Source organism: Magnolia sinica, chromosome 14, assembly GCF_029962835.1.
Source record: "Magnolia sinica isolate HGM2019 chromosome 14, MsV1, whole genome shotgun sequence".
In the NCBI taxonomy this organism is placed as follows: Eukaryota; Viridiplantae; Streptophyta; class Magnoliopsida; order Magnoliales; family Magnoliaceae; genus Magnolia; species Magnolia sinica.
In genome coordinates this window covers 41,812,688-41,826,793 of record NC_080586.1, presented here as the reverse complement: position 1 = coordinate 41,826,793, position 14,106 = coordinate 41,812,688, and the positions used below count along the sequence as shown (strand labels likewise).

General features: G+C 40.0%; 1 protein-coding gene across 3 annotated transcripts in view; it reads left to right on the top strand.

The window, feature by feature from the left end:
* LOC131224828 (ABC transporter G family member 3) overlaps window positions 1–8,965 on the top strand; it is a 45,332-nt gene extending 36,367 nt beyond the window's left edge. For 2 of the 3 annotated variants that reach the window (XM_058220236.1, XM_058220237.1), the window contains exons 4-12: window positions 653–939; window positions 1,103–1,274; window positions 1,798–1,911; window positions 2,061–2,189; window positions 3,855–4,046; window positions 4,575–4,667; window positions 6,712–6,984; window positions 7,793–7,900; window positions 8,500–8,965. In XM_058220236.1, the coding sequence (XP_058076219.1) occupies window positions 653–939; window positions 1,103–1,274; window positions 1,798–1,911; window positions 2,061–2,189; window positions 3,855–4,046; window positions 4,575–4,667; window positions 6,712–6,984; window positions 7,793–7,900; window positions 8,500–8,760 (1,629 nt within the window). In that variant the 3' untranslated portion in view covers window positions 8,761–8,965. The remainder of the gene's footprint in view (window positions 1–652; window positions 940–1,102; window positions 1,275–1,797; window positions 1,912–2,060; window positions 2,190–3,854; window positions 4,047–4,574; window positions 4,668–6,711; window positions 6,985–7,792; window positions 7,901–8,499) is intronic. The other variant, XM_058220238.1, reaches the window with a different exon arrangement.
* The last annotated feature ends 5,141 nt before the right edge of the window (window positions 8,966–14,106 follow it).

The following is a 14,106-nucleotide window of genomic DNA, read 5'->3' as shown; positions in this document are numbered from 1 at the left end:
TTAGGATTAAAACCGTAGATTGAAGCGATTTGGGCGAATAGAAACTTCGATGGCCATTTTTTTCAAAAAATAAAGTGGTATTTATGCATTTTTCTCCGATTTCTAATTCTAATGCTTGATTATGATGTGTAAATATTAGAGACACATAACCATGTTTACAAATTCACCAAACAACCAGATACAACACTCTCACCAAAGAGTGGACTGTTATGCTATCATAAACATGTTCAAAACAAAAAATCAATACATATTTGGAATATTTACATTATTCTAGATTTCTAAATATTCTTTCAGAACTTTTCAGGCAAATTTATTTTTTCAACCATTACAGGGGTTGTGACAGTCGTTACGCCACCGTATCGGTAACAGTGGTGACCGTTATGGCCACTGTTACCAGTACCGAATACTTTGAGTATATAACTCATCAATTATAATTTTTTAGTGTTCTAGAAATGGCTGAGATCATCCACTAGCAAAGGGAAAGGACCTGTTTGGTAGACATCTAAAAATGAGTTTGTTTCATTTTCGTTAATCATAATTGCGTATTAGAGATCATATTTCTTTTTGTTAAGGATTAAAAATAATATATTCAGCCAATTTCAAAAGGGCGATACGGAATTCCTACTTATCTATCCTGTTCTTAGTTTTGCAGGGATATGTTGATAGAGATGATAGCCTGATTGGGTCCCTCACTGTCAGAGAGATGTTATATTACTCGGCACTTCTGCAGCTTCCTGGTTTCTTTTCTCAAAAGAAGGGTTTGGTAGAGGATGCAATCCTAGCCATGTCCTTGGGGGATTACTCAGACAAACTCATTGGTGGCCACTGTTATGCAAAGTGTCTCCCTTGTGGTGAGAGGAGGCGTGTCAGCATTGCTAGGGAGCTTGTGATGAGGCCGCACATCCTATTTATAGACGAACCTCTTTATCATCTGGACAGGTTTCTTCAAGGAACTTTATTAACCCATTGTTATTTGGTTTTAACATTATCCTTGCGTAGTATATTTGTACCATGTTCTCCTTCTGGTCAAAGTGTTGTAGTCATGATTTTTTGTTGTGCAGCTCCTGCTGTTTTAGTTTAATGTTACTACTATTCTTTCCAGTGTGTCCGCACTTCTGATGATGGTGACGCTGAAGAAACTTGCAAGCACTGGTTGCACTCTTATTTTTACAATGTACCAGAGTAGCACAGAAGTATTTGGCCTCTTCGATAGGATCTGTCTGCTTTCTAATGGCAATACACTATTTTTTGGAGAAACATTAGCTTGCCTGCAGGTGTGTTTCTATCAATAAACTAATCTGGTGTTTTCCCTGTTTCCTTATGTTGGGTTTGCATAGAAAAGACCTTGATATTTTGGTGTTTTGTGGACCCTGTTTCTCCATTTTCAGTCACCGCTTGTCATCTTTTCTTCCTTTCAAGAAATTCAGCATGCATTTCATGTTTATCTGTCACAATGGTTGTTGGTCATATTTTTGTGGAATATGTGAAATGCAAATTTGTTAGGGTGGACTGGCATGAAGTTATGGTCCTTGATAAGTGTAATGGCAGAACAGGATTCATGTAGCTGACCTCTACTATTGGGATGAGGCTTGGATGATGATGATGTGAAACGCGAATTTGCATTCATCAACTAACATCCTGTTTTGCAAATGAAGAGATCTACTTTTTTCTTCCTTTGTCTTTTGTAAAGGTTGAACAAAGTGAATAGACTGATAGAGCATGCCACAGACTATTTCTATTTCCTTACACATGAGAAGAAAATTAACTTGACGTCAGATTTTTCTTCTTCTTATGTAGCACTTTTCAAATGCTGGATTTCCTTGCCCCATTATGCAAAGTCCATCAGATCACTTCTTACGAGCGATAAATACAGATTTTGATAGGATCATAGCCATGTGCAAGAATTGGCAGGTATCTGTTTGAAAATAGAATGTTCTAATTTGGGGTTCCACTTCTATGTTGTTGCACATCTAGATAGGAGCACACTGTTATTTGTCTTTGTGCATTGCAAAAGGGTTTCAAGCATACGACTGACAAGGAAAAGGGAACAATTTTACCAGGATGACCATGGTGACTTTTCATCAGTGAATATGGACACAGCTGTTGCAATCCGTACCCTTGAAGCTACGTACAAATCATCAAGTGATGCTGCCGCAGTTGAATCAATGATACAGAGACTCACTGAGAAGGTGCTTTTTGCACTCTTTACATGGTTCTTTTTCTCCTTTATTTCCAGATAAATTGTAGGGAAATATTAGATACCTTGACTTTATGAAGAACCTTTGGTTGGGGATGGAATAGGAAATGCACTGAATTAGTGTGTCCTAGAGTCCTAGATGAGAAGTTATTGTCATGCAAAGACGCCTGTGTGTGTCTATGTGCAATGTTTTCCGTATCATTGTCGCGTAATGTATCTCACCCTTGGGATGCGGATACATATTGGCTATCGCATGGGATATGTCGGTTCGATCGCATTAATGCATCGCTGTTGTTGGGAAACATGTGAAAATATTGGGAAATTGGTCAAATTTATCAATGAAACTTCAGGAAGTGTTAAAAAAAGACATCAATATACACTTAGAAATCAAAACATCACAAAAAACAAGTGTACATAATAGGTTTCCTTTGTATGGGGTCCTAGTCTATGCTCTGTCTGACTGAATTGATGCAAGTATATTCAAAGTCAATTTATATAATTTATAAATGTAAGAAGACATGTATGAACGCACAAGCAATATATTCAAAAGAAAAAGGAGGAAAACTAGAAATATACCTATGAATAATGTGTGTGGTTGCAGCTTAGACCCATATAGAGCTACAGGGTGGCTCAAAATCATCGTCTCCATCTTGACGGGGCTGAGCATAATACCACTGCTCCACAAACTGACAATATTATGCCCAGCTCATGGTAGAATGATACCAATGAAGATCCTCTTTAACATAATGCTGGTACTCTCCGATTTGAGGAAATTTGGATACATTTTGAATTTTTTTCAAATTTCTGCAGATCGGCCCATCTTTTCCAAATCCCAAAATTAGAGTGTATGTGACGATGAGTTCATCAACACTCCTAAATACTCTGAAGGGGCCAATTGACTGCTGATTGAAGGGGGTTTGGATGGTTTTTATTTTTTATTTTTCATTTTTTCTGCCCTCTGACCTGAACTTCCCATGCGTTCATGCGATATCTGTCGATATCGTTGAAACAAAGTATTTTTTGTGAAGGACTGGTCGCGATATCTCTCAATATCTGCAAGACCATGCAATATATTGTGATATATCCTGCAATGCGAAAATTTTAGACACTACTTGGGCATTTCGTATCGCACAGGTGGGATACAAGATATATTATGGGATATATCAGCCGATATCGTCGATGCTGAAAACATTGTGCGTGTGTGTGTGTGTGTGTGTGTGTGGGCACGCCTTCATGCACGTCTGCATACATGATCGTGTGAAGGGTAAATTGGAAATGAATCGGTCATCTCAACGTTGCAAACCTTACATCCCTACCACTAGGGTACAAGCTGACCTGCTAGTCCTGCTTTCATGGGGATGTTATTTTCTGCCATGGTGTCCTTCATTTTCCCACTGAAATGTTTCATTTTGACATAGCTTCCATCAATACCCTATTCAAACTTGTTTTGAATTGTATCTGTAACAACTGTTTTGTTTGTTTGTTTTTTTTTCCCACCTATATCTTCGTTCTCTTACTTTTCTTTCTGAAATTTGAGCTTTAGAGGTTATCATGTGAGATAAAAGTTTTTTTTATTTGTACTGGAAATGGCTGAATGAACCTGTTGGAATGTGGCTTATTGGTCCACACTAACTAATCTGCAATTGACATGCTACAGGAAGGTCCACTTCTCAAGAGCAAAGGAAGGGCTAGTAATGCCACACGTGTAGCTGTTTTAACGTGGAGGTCATTATTGATAATGTCAAGGGAATGGAAGTATTTCTGGCTTCGACTTGTTCTATATGTGCTTCTCACACTCTGTGTTGGAACCATATTTTCCAACCTAGGTCATTCTTTGTCATCTGTAGGGGTGAGTTTCTTAAATTTGAACATCAACATTGAATTATCCTTGGAGCCTGTAATGAATCGAAGAATATCGTTGCTGATTTTCTCAACACCTTGGAGTGATGTATTATCTTCGCAAAATATACATTATAAGCATACATGCGTATGCTTGTCTTAAATTCCGCTATAATCTTTTTACTTAACATGGTTTCTTATAGAAGAAGCTTTTTGCTATCTCAAGGAATTAGCCCTTTCCACATCAATAGAACGAAAAAGCCCACTGCCGGATTGCCAATTCTCCTTGATCAATGCATCTGGATGGTGGGTATTTGGAGATTTTTGGCTGTCATTCTGGCCCACGTTAAATGCAGTTGTTAATTGGTGGGGAAGAGCAACTGAAAGGCTATGCTAATAAAGCCTCCAATTCAAGAAGAAATGATACCTTATGTAGGAGTATAGAGGCACAAAACGTAGTCTTTGCTGTGGGCAAGGGTGTATAAGAATGCAGAGTATGTGCAGGCATGGAGATCTTTTCTTATTCGACCTCTCTTAGTTGCAGGTTAGAGTTACAGCAGTATTTGTCTTTGTATCACTCACTTCACTTCTCAGCGTTGCTGGACTACCTGCTCACATAAAAGAAATCAAGGTAAAACTTTTGTGGAATCTTTGCTTAACAACTTTTGTTTAAGATTCAGCTATCATTTAGTATTGTTCTTGTTACTTCTTCGTTTTCTTTTTTGTCTTTGGGTATAGTCTTCAAACTCCAGAGCCAGTCTGTGGTGTCATATTTCAGATTTTTCTCTTCAGTACCTCTATTATGTTGCTGTGCTCTGTGTCTTTGGCAAAATTAGTCATTGACAGTTTGACATAATGGAGCTTGTGTCATGTTTGTCTCATCACTTATCCCAGTTTGGGTTTGAGTCTGTCAGTCATTCATCAATTGTTACATGATGTTGGCGTAGAATCTTGGATTTACTCTCTCAGTGAAGCATTGTTAACAAGCTTGCGAATAGTAAAGAGAGGAAATTATAAGGTCACGATGCATCTAGATGTGCATGCTGTCTTGATATGCCAAGTTCAGAAAGTGGGCTGATGGTTTGGTGATCTGGATCATTGATGTGTACCTTGCCATGTATAGGAGATAACCCACAGTCATTCTAACTGGTTTGGAGCAGAACTGGTGACCAAAATGGGCTGGGTCACCTCAAAACCCAGTCAGTAAAAAAGAAAAGAGAAAGGAGAAGTAATTACCTCCATGAAAGTGACGACTTCTACTTGTAAGATGTTAATTTCCTCTGTTTTTCATATTTTTAGCTGATGCATATTTCTTGGCCAAAACAGGCCAAGCGGATTTTAAAACATTGCCTGCAACTCTCTTCTGTGGAAGATTCTAGCCCTTTGATCAAAGGTCTGCAGATAGACGGCTGAGTAAAAGTTTGTGGTTATGGTCCGAGAAAAAAGGGCATCGGTTGGATGGCTTGGATCTTGCCACCCACTGTGTGGCATCTAATGGTCTGGTTCACTGAAGCATGATCCCTGCCTGACATGGCAAGTCAGGATGGTATGCATATCCTGACCTTGAGAAAAGAACCGATTGTCAGTTTCCTGATCATCCTTGCGCTGAAATACTTTTGCTTTATACAGAACAGATGGTTTTCTATTTCTATTATTTATGGTGCTCGTAGATTTTGCATTTGCGGGATGTTACTCTGTGGGCAAACCTGATGCATAAAGAGGAACTTACAACCATGTCATCTATCTATTGGTAACAGGATCTATTCAGTCGATATGTATGGTTTTTCGCAGGCTTGGAATTTGCAAAAGATGGGCCAAACAAATGTTTTCATAATCATCATCATCTAAGCCTTATCCAACTAATTGGGGTTGTCTACATGAATCCTTTTCCACGATGCCACTCTATCAAGGCCCAGAACTTCATTTGGGCCATAGGCGATCAAGTCTTTTCCAACTACCTCCACCCATGTCCTTTTGGGCCTTTCCCCTTCCCCTTTTAGAGCCCTCAACTTATACCAACTCACTCTTTCTAACGAGTGCAGTTCTTGGTCTCCGTTGCACATGACCAAACAATCTAAGTCTACTTTCCCTCAACTTATTACCTATTGGTGCTTCTGCTAAATTCCTTGAATGCATTCATTCTAATTCTTATCCTTGTCTTGCCACTCATCCGTCTCAACATCCTCATTCCATCTACACTCAACCAATGAACATGTTATTCCTTAATTACTCAACATTCTGTTGCATAAAGCATAACTAGTGTTATAACCATCCTATAAAATTTTCTTTTTAGTTTGAGTGGTACACAATGATCACATAATACTCTGGAGGCATATCTCTACATTTTTGAACTTGTTGATTGTAATCAACCTATGTAATAGACTTTTCGATAGCGCTTAATAATAATAAACCTATGTAACAGTCTATTACATTGGCCCTCTGGTAGTTTTATGTTCTCATTGGTAGTCCCCAGCCTGGATAAAAGAGTGTTGCATCAGGTTGGCAGCTAACATCAAACTTAATCCATAACTTCCAACATGAATCTGAACAATATGACAAATGATTTGAAATTTCTCTCTTTTATGTAAGAGAGTTGGAAATGGGAACCCGTGATCACTGGTCTTGAACTTTTCTTGTAAAACCTAATTCTTAATCTTTTGCTTTCTGTCTTGCAGATATACATCCATGAAGAGTCAAACCAGCATTCAGGGGCGTTAACATTCATACTCGGGCACCTTCTTGCCAGCATCCCATTCCTATTCCTCATTTCCATATCCTCGAGTCTGATCTTCTACTTCCTGGTCGGGATGAGGGATGAGTTTAGCTTGTTGATGTATTTTGTGTTGAACTTTTTCATGTGCCTATTGGTTAACGAAGGACTCATGCTAGTCGTTGCTTCTATTTGGCTCAAGCTTTTCCAGAGCATCTTGACGTTGTCATCTCTACATGTATGTCCACACCCTTACTACAAATTTAGGGGTGATTTGGTTACTGAAAAACTTTCATTTGGACAGCCTTGTTTGGACACAGCACATGTCCACGGGTTGTCAGAATCATTTTTTGGATATGTCACTAATTTCAATGAAACCAAAGACAAGCTTTTCTGAAAAACTAACCATTATTGTGGATCGGGCAATCCTGACATGAAGTCGATTTTAGCCCATTTCCCATATACATGAAGGAGCAATGATCTTTTGTACATATGCGTGGCACATGTGCCACATTTTCCATGTAAGCGGCATGTATGAACGTGCCATAAGTGAGACCATTTATTTTCAACCACCATACATGTGTCAGACCTATATGTACATACACACGTGTCCCGTGCCATGTGTCACTGTGCATGTTCAAGAGATTGACATGTGTTACCATGTATCTTCAAGTAACTCATGAGTCACATATACCATTATTAATCTACAAATGCACAACATATGACCACACATTAATCTACAAATGCGCAACATATGTCCACATGTGCCTAATGTGTATAAGAGCGGCATATGCTTGCTCAAATATAGTGTTGTGGATGATATAACAAAATAATCCATTCAAACAAGCCTGTTCAGACACTCTTGGACAAATGTGTCTAAATAGTTCGATCTGAACCCAACTTTGATGGTAATTGATCAGGCCATTGGCATTTTTTATTATTATTATTTTTTTTGTTTTGTTTTTGTTTTGGGGGTGGTGTTGTTAGTAGTCTATGTAGGATGAAGAAATTCAATTCTGACAATCATATTTTCCTGTTATTCTCAGGTTGTTATGATGCTTGCAGCTGGCTATTTCAGAATACGAAATGATTTGCCTGGCCCTGTGTGGAAGTATCCGATGTCCTATATTGCTTTCCATACTTATTCCATCCAGGTAAGCAATTTCCTCACCTTTCCTGCTAATACTGATTATGGATAATGATCATATTACAGTAATATGTGATGCATAACCCATATACATGAGACTTTTGAGACTTTCATGCACGAGGAACCATCCTACCGTTACCAGAGCATGGTGCCGTCATTTGCATGATCACTCTGGTTGTATGTGTGGTGTGCATGTAACTTGATCCAAACCGTCAAGTCTGTAACAGTGATAGGTCCTAACTAAAAGATCACTCCAAGTCTATCGTCATAACTTTCTGCTGATGACTATCTAATGGACATTTAGAAAGCAGTAGGCAATGCATCCAATGGAGCAAGCAAATGCCTATTTATCTGACTGTCAAGATTGTCCAGTAAATGTGATTTTTGGGTTAAACCCCACCCATGGTGGGGCCTCATGGTTGAGTTTGAAGTACATGCATGCTTATGTGTGGTGGGTGTGTGCATTTGTATTTTAAGTGACAAACGCAATGGTGATAATGATGATTAAAGAAGTACATAGCTTTTTGTTGCATGGTACTGCTTCCCATCACTGCTATCCTAAAAGTGTTTTCCTGATAAACCATTTTCTATGTTTCATATTTTCAGGGACTATTAGAAAATGAGTACATTGGAACTTCATATGCAGTTGGGCAGGTAAGGGCCATTTCAGGTGTGCAGGCTCTCCGTGCATTTTACAATATATCTCTTGGTAGAAATGCAAAGTGGGGAAATTTACTGGTCTTGTTTCTAATGGCGGTTGGGTATCGTGTTATATTGTTTGTTTTGCTCTATTTTCATGTAAGGAAAAACATAGCTGCCTGTAGATTTTATGGGCTTAAAAGGAACATGACAACGAAGGCGAGGTGAAAACTGTTTCAATAGTGGTCATGTATTCAGCTACTTTTGTAATGCAGCTTGTACGGTCAGTTTTGTTATAAATAGATGTTTTATTCGAGTGAGTCTGAAACTGTGGTTTGATGTGGTACCCAACCAATACAATCGGGCTGTACTTTTTGGAATTCCGGCCTTCGAGGGAACCCTTGTAAAACTTTTTATTTTATTTTATTTTTTTAACAGGCTTTTGTCGAGATACTGGGCACAGGTGGTGCATTGACTGGGGTCACGAGCTTCAGGTCGTTGGATTTGGGCCACTTTGGTTCCCACTTATACAATCCTAGTTGGTGGGTCACACATGTACAAGTGGCACTGCTTCGAAGAGAAGCTTTTTTATGGGGAACCATACCCGTGAATTTTTTTTTTTCTTTCCTTAACCATAGGGAATTTCCTTATGCAGGAAGATTATTTGTTCAACTCTCTTTTCACCCCATAAAAGGACAAGTTGCTTTCACCAAACTTCAAAGAAAAAAGATAGTTCATGCATAAGGATAAAAAAAGGAGAGTACATGATTCCTTTCTCCTATGCAATCTCAACTGTAGCTGATCTCTCTGGCCACCGTCTAGGCTATTGGATCTGATGGGTTGTTTCGAGAAGAAGCGAATGTATTGCGATTGGAATATATGTATTTAATAATAACAAAGGAAAATGAAAGAACAATCATCATCGGATATTTTATTGATTCTAAAGTTCGTTTATGTTCTCATATTTTCCTTGATTTCAATACGAAGTATGTTCGATGAATACAACAACAATAGTAATAGAAATGGTTCGAATAATGATTTCGGCTGTATTCCGGCTTGCGATGTATTTGTCTTTATGAAAGATGAATTGTGCGGATTTGAGAATCCTTCAGAATCATCTATTACTCTTTTGATTCACCTGGGATGATAATCTTAAAGGAAATAATCAAATTCCATTGAAGATTACTGCCTTTACGAAGAACCAACAAAACATATGCACGAGGATAATCCATTGCACGCGCAATAGATGTGTTGCGCGCTGCGCAATGGGTTCCTATTGCACGCGCTTGTGCGACAGGTGCTTTCTCATGTTTCCTTCTTCTTCTTCTTCCGCTGAATACCTGAAAGATGCCTTTGAGAAATTTTGAATTTCTTTAGAATCCTTTGGAGTTCTGCACTTGTGAATGAATCAAATGAAGGGGGGAGGAGGGTCTTTATAGGCAACCGTGCGAATTCCTCTCTTGCACTAACATACTTCATTGCACGCGCAATGGGCCACCATCTGGCCCGTGTAAAACCTCCGTACTACAAAAAATAAGAATCTCCTCTTTTCCCCTTCTTTCATGTCTTGATTTCTAATTTTTGTGCCCCAATAGATGCCCCCTTGATCCTCTGTTAATTTTGTTTCAAAATGAATGTGGGATCAACCTCATTCTCCACAAAAATTTCCTTTCTCAACTTGTTGCACAGTCACGTGCAAAGCAATGTGCTATCAGGTCTACGCAATAGCTAGTTGGGTTTTGCCAGGTTATATATACCAGCACTGCATCACTTCTAGTAAGAAATTTTCTTCTGGCGGAAGCTCTTGCACGCAATAAAACTCCCTCGCAACACTTAATTTTGCGCAACCGAACACCTGCACAACTGACCTCTTGCGCAACGGAGATCCCGCGCAACACTTCTGCTTCAATAGATTTTTCACTGAATACCTGAACACTTCCGAAATTTTGAAAGTAATCCAAGATGGCTAGGACCAAGAGGACCCTTGTCGTTCCTCAAGAAGGTGCAACTCCTCCCCAGCAATCAGCATCTACAGCCCCTGCTCCTTCAAATGAAGACCGTCCCAAAAGGAGGGTGAAAATCACGAGGAGACAACTTGCTTTTTTCAAAGAACCTGTTCTTCTGGTTCATGACTTCTCTGATTGCATATATGCCTTGGCCACCCATATCCGTAACGCGATAATAATAGGAGATATCGAGAGACCTCTAAAGGAAGGTCAAGAAGTTGATTGGGAAACGTGGCTAAAATCGACTACAAATATTTGTATGGATAGTCTGCGACCTCCTGCTAGAGAAGATACTCTGCCCCCTTCTTTCTCAAAGAAGAAGCACTTAAAGGCTAAGGGACAACAATTTTAGGAGAAAATTAAGGAACATAACAAAAAACGGCTTCAGAACTCCTGGGAGAGTGTGAAAGTTAAACAGGACGTAATCAAGTTTAACATTCCTTTTAGAGGCAAGATGATCATTATTCCCATGAATATCCATCGTCACTTCTCCATCCTCCAAAGCGAACCCACTGACCAAATGACTCAAAACAGGCTCATGTATACTGCGAACTGGACCATGAAAGAGCCACAGATCCTCAAGGGTATTTTATCGAGGAGAGGGTCGAGGCAAAAGATAGGTGATATCTCCCCCATGTGATTCCTCATCCCCTGTTATAACCCACAAACTCTGTACCCCCACGCACTTCTACAAGACAGTGTAGCAACGTTTTCGCGACCGGAGTTCCTTGTGGAGTAATGAAGAATTCTGCACCCACGACTTTTTATTCTTGTGTGCTTACTATTCTAACAGGATGAAAGCGATATTGAAGAAGCACGCCGTAGTGTTAATCGAGATCGGCCTCTATAATGCCATCGAGGTTACTTCAGAATATTTTTGTAAAGATACAATGATTTTCAAAGGCTTCCTCGAGTATTGGTGCCTAAAAACTTTTTTTTTTTCATTTGCCAGTGGGTGAAGTCAATATCACCCTATGAGACTTGTACAGAATAGCTCCCTATAACTGGTCGTTTCTTTGATAAATCCGTGCCAACCAATGAAGAATATACACACTTCTCTCCTTCTCAAAGGCAGCCATTGGTCTCGAAAACGATTATAGAGCTATTTAGAGAGATGGCCAAATTTCCTGATATTCGGAAAATACCTCATCTTTAACGGCTCGCCCACTTTACCAGAGTATTGCGGTATATTTCTTGATTTCCCTTTTCACTATCCTTATCATATCTATATAGAATTTCTCTGCTATTGAATCTATCATATTTTGCACTCCTTTCACAGCTTCAAGAATAGCCAGTCTCAAGACACGGAGAGAATCTACGCCAAAAGATCAGGGCCCGTGCTGAATACAACTCTTACGGTGAGCGAGTAGCTTTCCTAACGTATTGGCTTAGCCCGATTGTACTTCCAAGCTCCAAGTGGGAAGATGCGGTTAGGCCTATTGTATTTGTGGATACTGGGGCATTGGCAGAGGGCCACAAATACTCACTAGTCCTCTACTCACTTTATAGGGCTTTCGGTGATGTAGCCACACACTGCAAAAGTTCAGCAGTCAGAGCATCTTCTGTGTATTCACCGTGGCATTATTTTTCAAGATGGCTGGGTGTATATTTTTCATGGACATACGATGTTATGCCCCAACCTTGGAAAACGGGCTCACAAATTTTCGATCGCCGGATCCGACGCCGACAGCCTCCGCAGTGCCTCATTCTCGGCTCCCGGCATTCATATGCCAGATTTCGATCCTGGGATCCTACAAGGAGGATTTTCAGTATAATTTTTTTTTGTAATGGAGCATAACCACAAGCATAACCAAGTCACAAAACAACATCACCACATATCCACTATATAAAAAACTTTAAGTACAATGCGGAAAGGGAAATACAAGGTGATTAAAAATAAACTCTAAAATAATCCGATACGCACTCCTTCCTCAGCGCTGCTGCGATCCAACGACACTTGCACGCAACGGTCGTACATAAGCTTACAAAAGCTTAGAGGGTGGTGTAAGTGTGTGCACAAGGCAAGTGCCAAGAATACAATATCAAAGTAATGCAAAAATGTGCGGGTAAGTCCATGAATACAATCAGTCCTACCAAGGTTATGTGATGCAAGACATGAATGCTATTGGCCATACCAAGACCATGCGATGCGAGGTATATGTAGCCAAATGTCATATACGAGATGCAAAACAACCATTCCAGTCCTCATCAAGTACACATATCAGTATAGTTTCTCTCTGTGATATTACTAGGGTCTAGTAAACTCCACACTGACTACCACCTCCCTAGCCACACAGCCTAGCGAGCAGAATAGACCAAACTATCCACCTGACCAGTAGTATGCCAATACCTACCCGGCTCGTTGATAGCGAACTTATTTGCGAGCTGGTCAAACTTAGCCTAACTTACAACACCCTCACTCGGACGGATAAGGCCACACCCCTTTCTAACCGACCACGACACAGTGGGAGACACGATCAACTGGTATTCGGCACTTGGGCGCTCGTGTATCCACTCGGTCTAGACGTTGGAGCATCTACTGGTACCAAAAAGGTTCTAAAACTTTCACCTAAGGACATCCTAAATGTCCACAGTGCTAGAACCAAGTATTTTCGGTATCCGATACAGTCATCCACGATGTGCCTGTGGAGGCCACGACCCTGATGTCGCTAGGGTGTACAATGATCATGTCACACATATACGAGATGCATGAGTCACACCGTCCAGTCATGTAGCAATTCTGCGCGTACCACGCGCTCATGTGGGTAATTCCTATCAGTGAGTCCCATAAATAATCTGCCCAATGACATATGCTATGATCAGTCACTATTCATATCAAGCATACATATGATGCGTATGGCATGAGTCATAGAATTATACTAAGCATATTATATGGTAATGAACTATCTTTCCAACAAGGATGGGCCTAGATGGCTTACACACAAGTATGGGCCTATCAATCGGCCATAGAAAAAGTTACAATGCGGACATTTAACAAACATTATTCTTATAATGTGGACGTCAAACCATCATTGCTCCCAAGTCATAGCCCGCCATAAACATCATTACATGAACCATGATGAAATTACACATTGCAATGTACATCCCATTGGTCCTCGACCCATGGGCCTCAACAACGGGCCTCATACATCACATCATGGTGGGCCTCAACAATGGGCCTTATATATCACATCGGGCCTAATCAAATGGGCCAAATCAGTGGGCCGAATCAAATGGGCAGAATCAGTGGGCCGAATCAAATGGGCCAAGTCCAACTCATCTATTTTAAGAGATCCACATAGAGTATTATATAAAAATGAACCATATCAAACGATCAAATGGACCGTACCATATTTAACCGTGGTGATAATGATTTCCACGGTTAAATTCCAGTGAGCCCCATCATAGGGTTTGTTTCCCATCCAGCCTATTCATAAGGTCACAAAGACCTGGATTTAGAGGAAAAACAAATATCATATTAGTCCAAACCCTATAGCCCAAGGGTTTTAATGGTGGATGTTCAAACCCACTGTTTTTCTGTAATGTGGTCCACCTGATCCTAGATCTG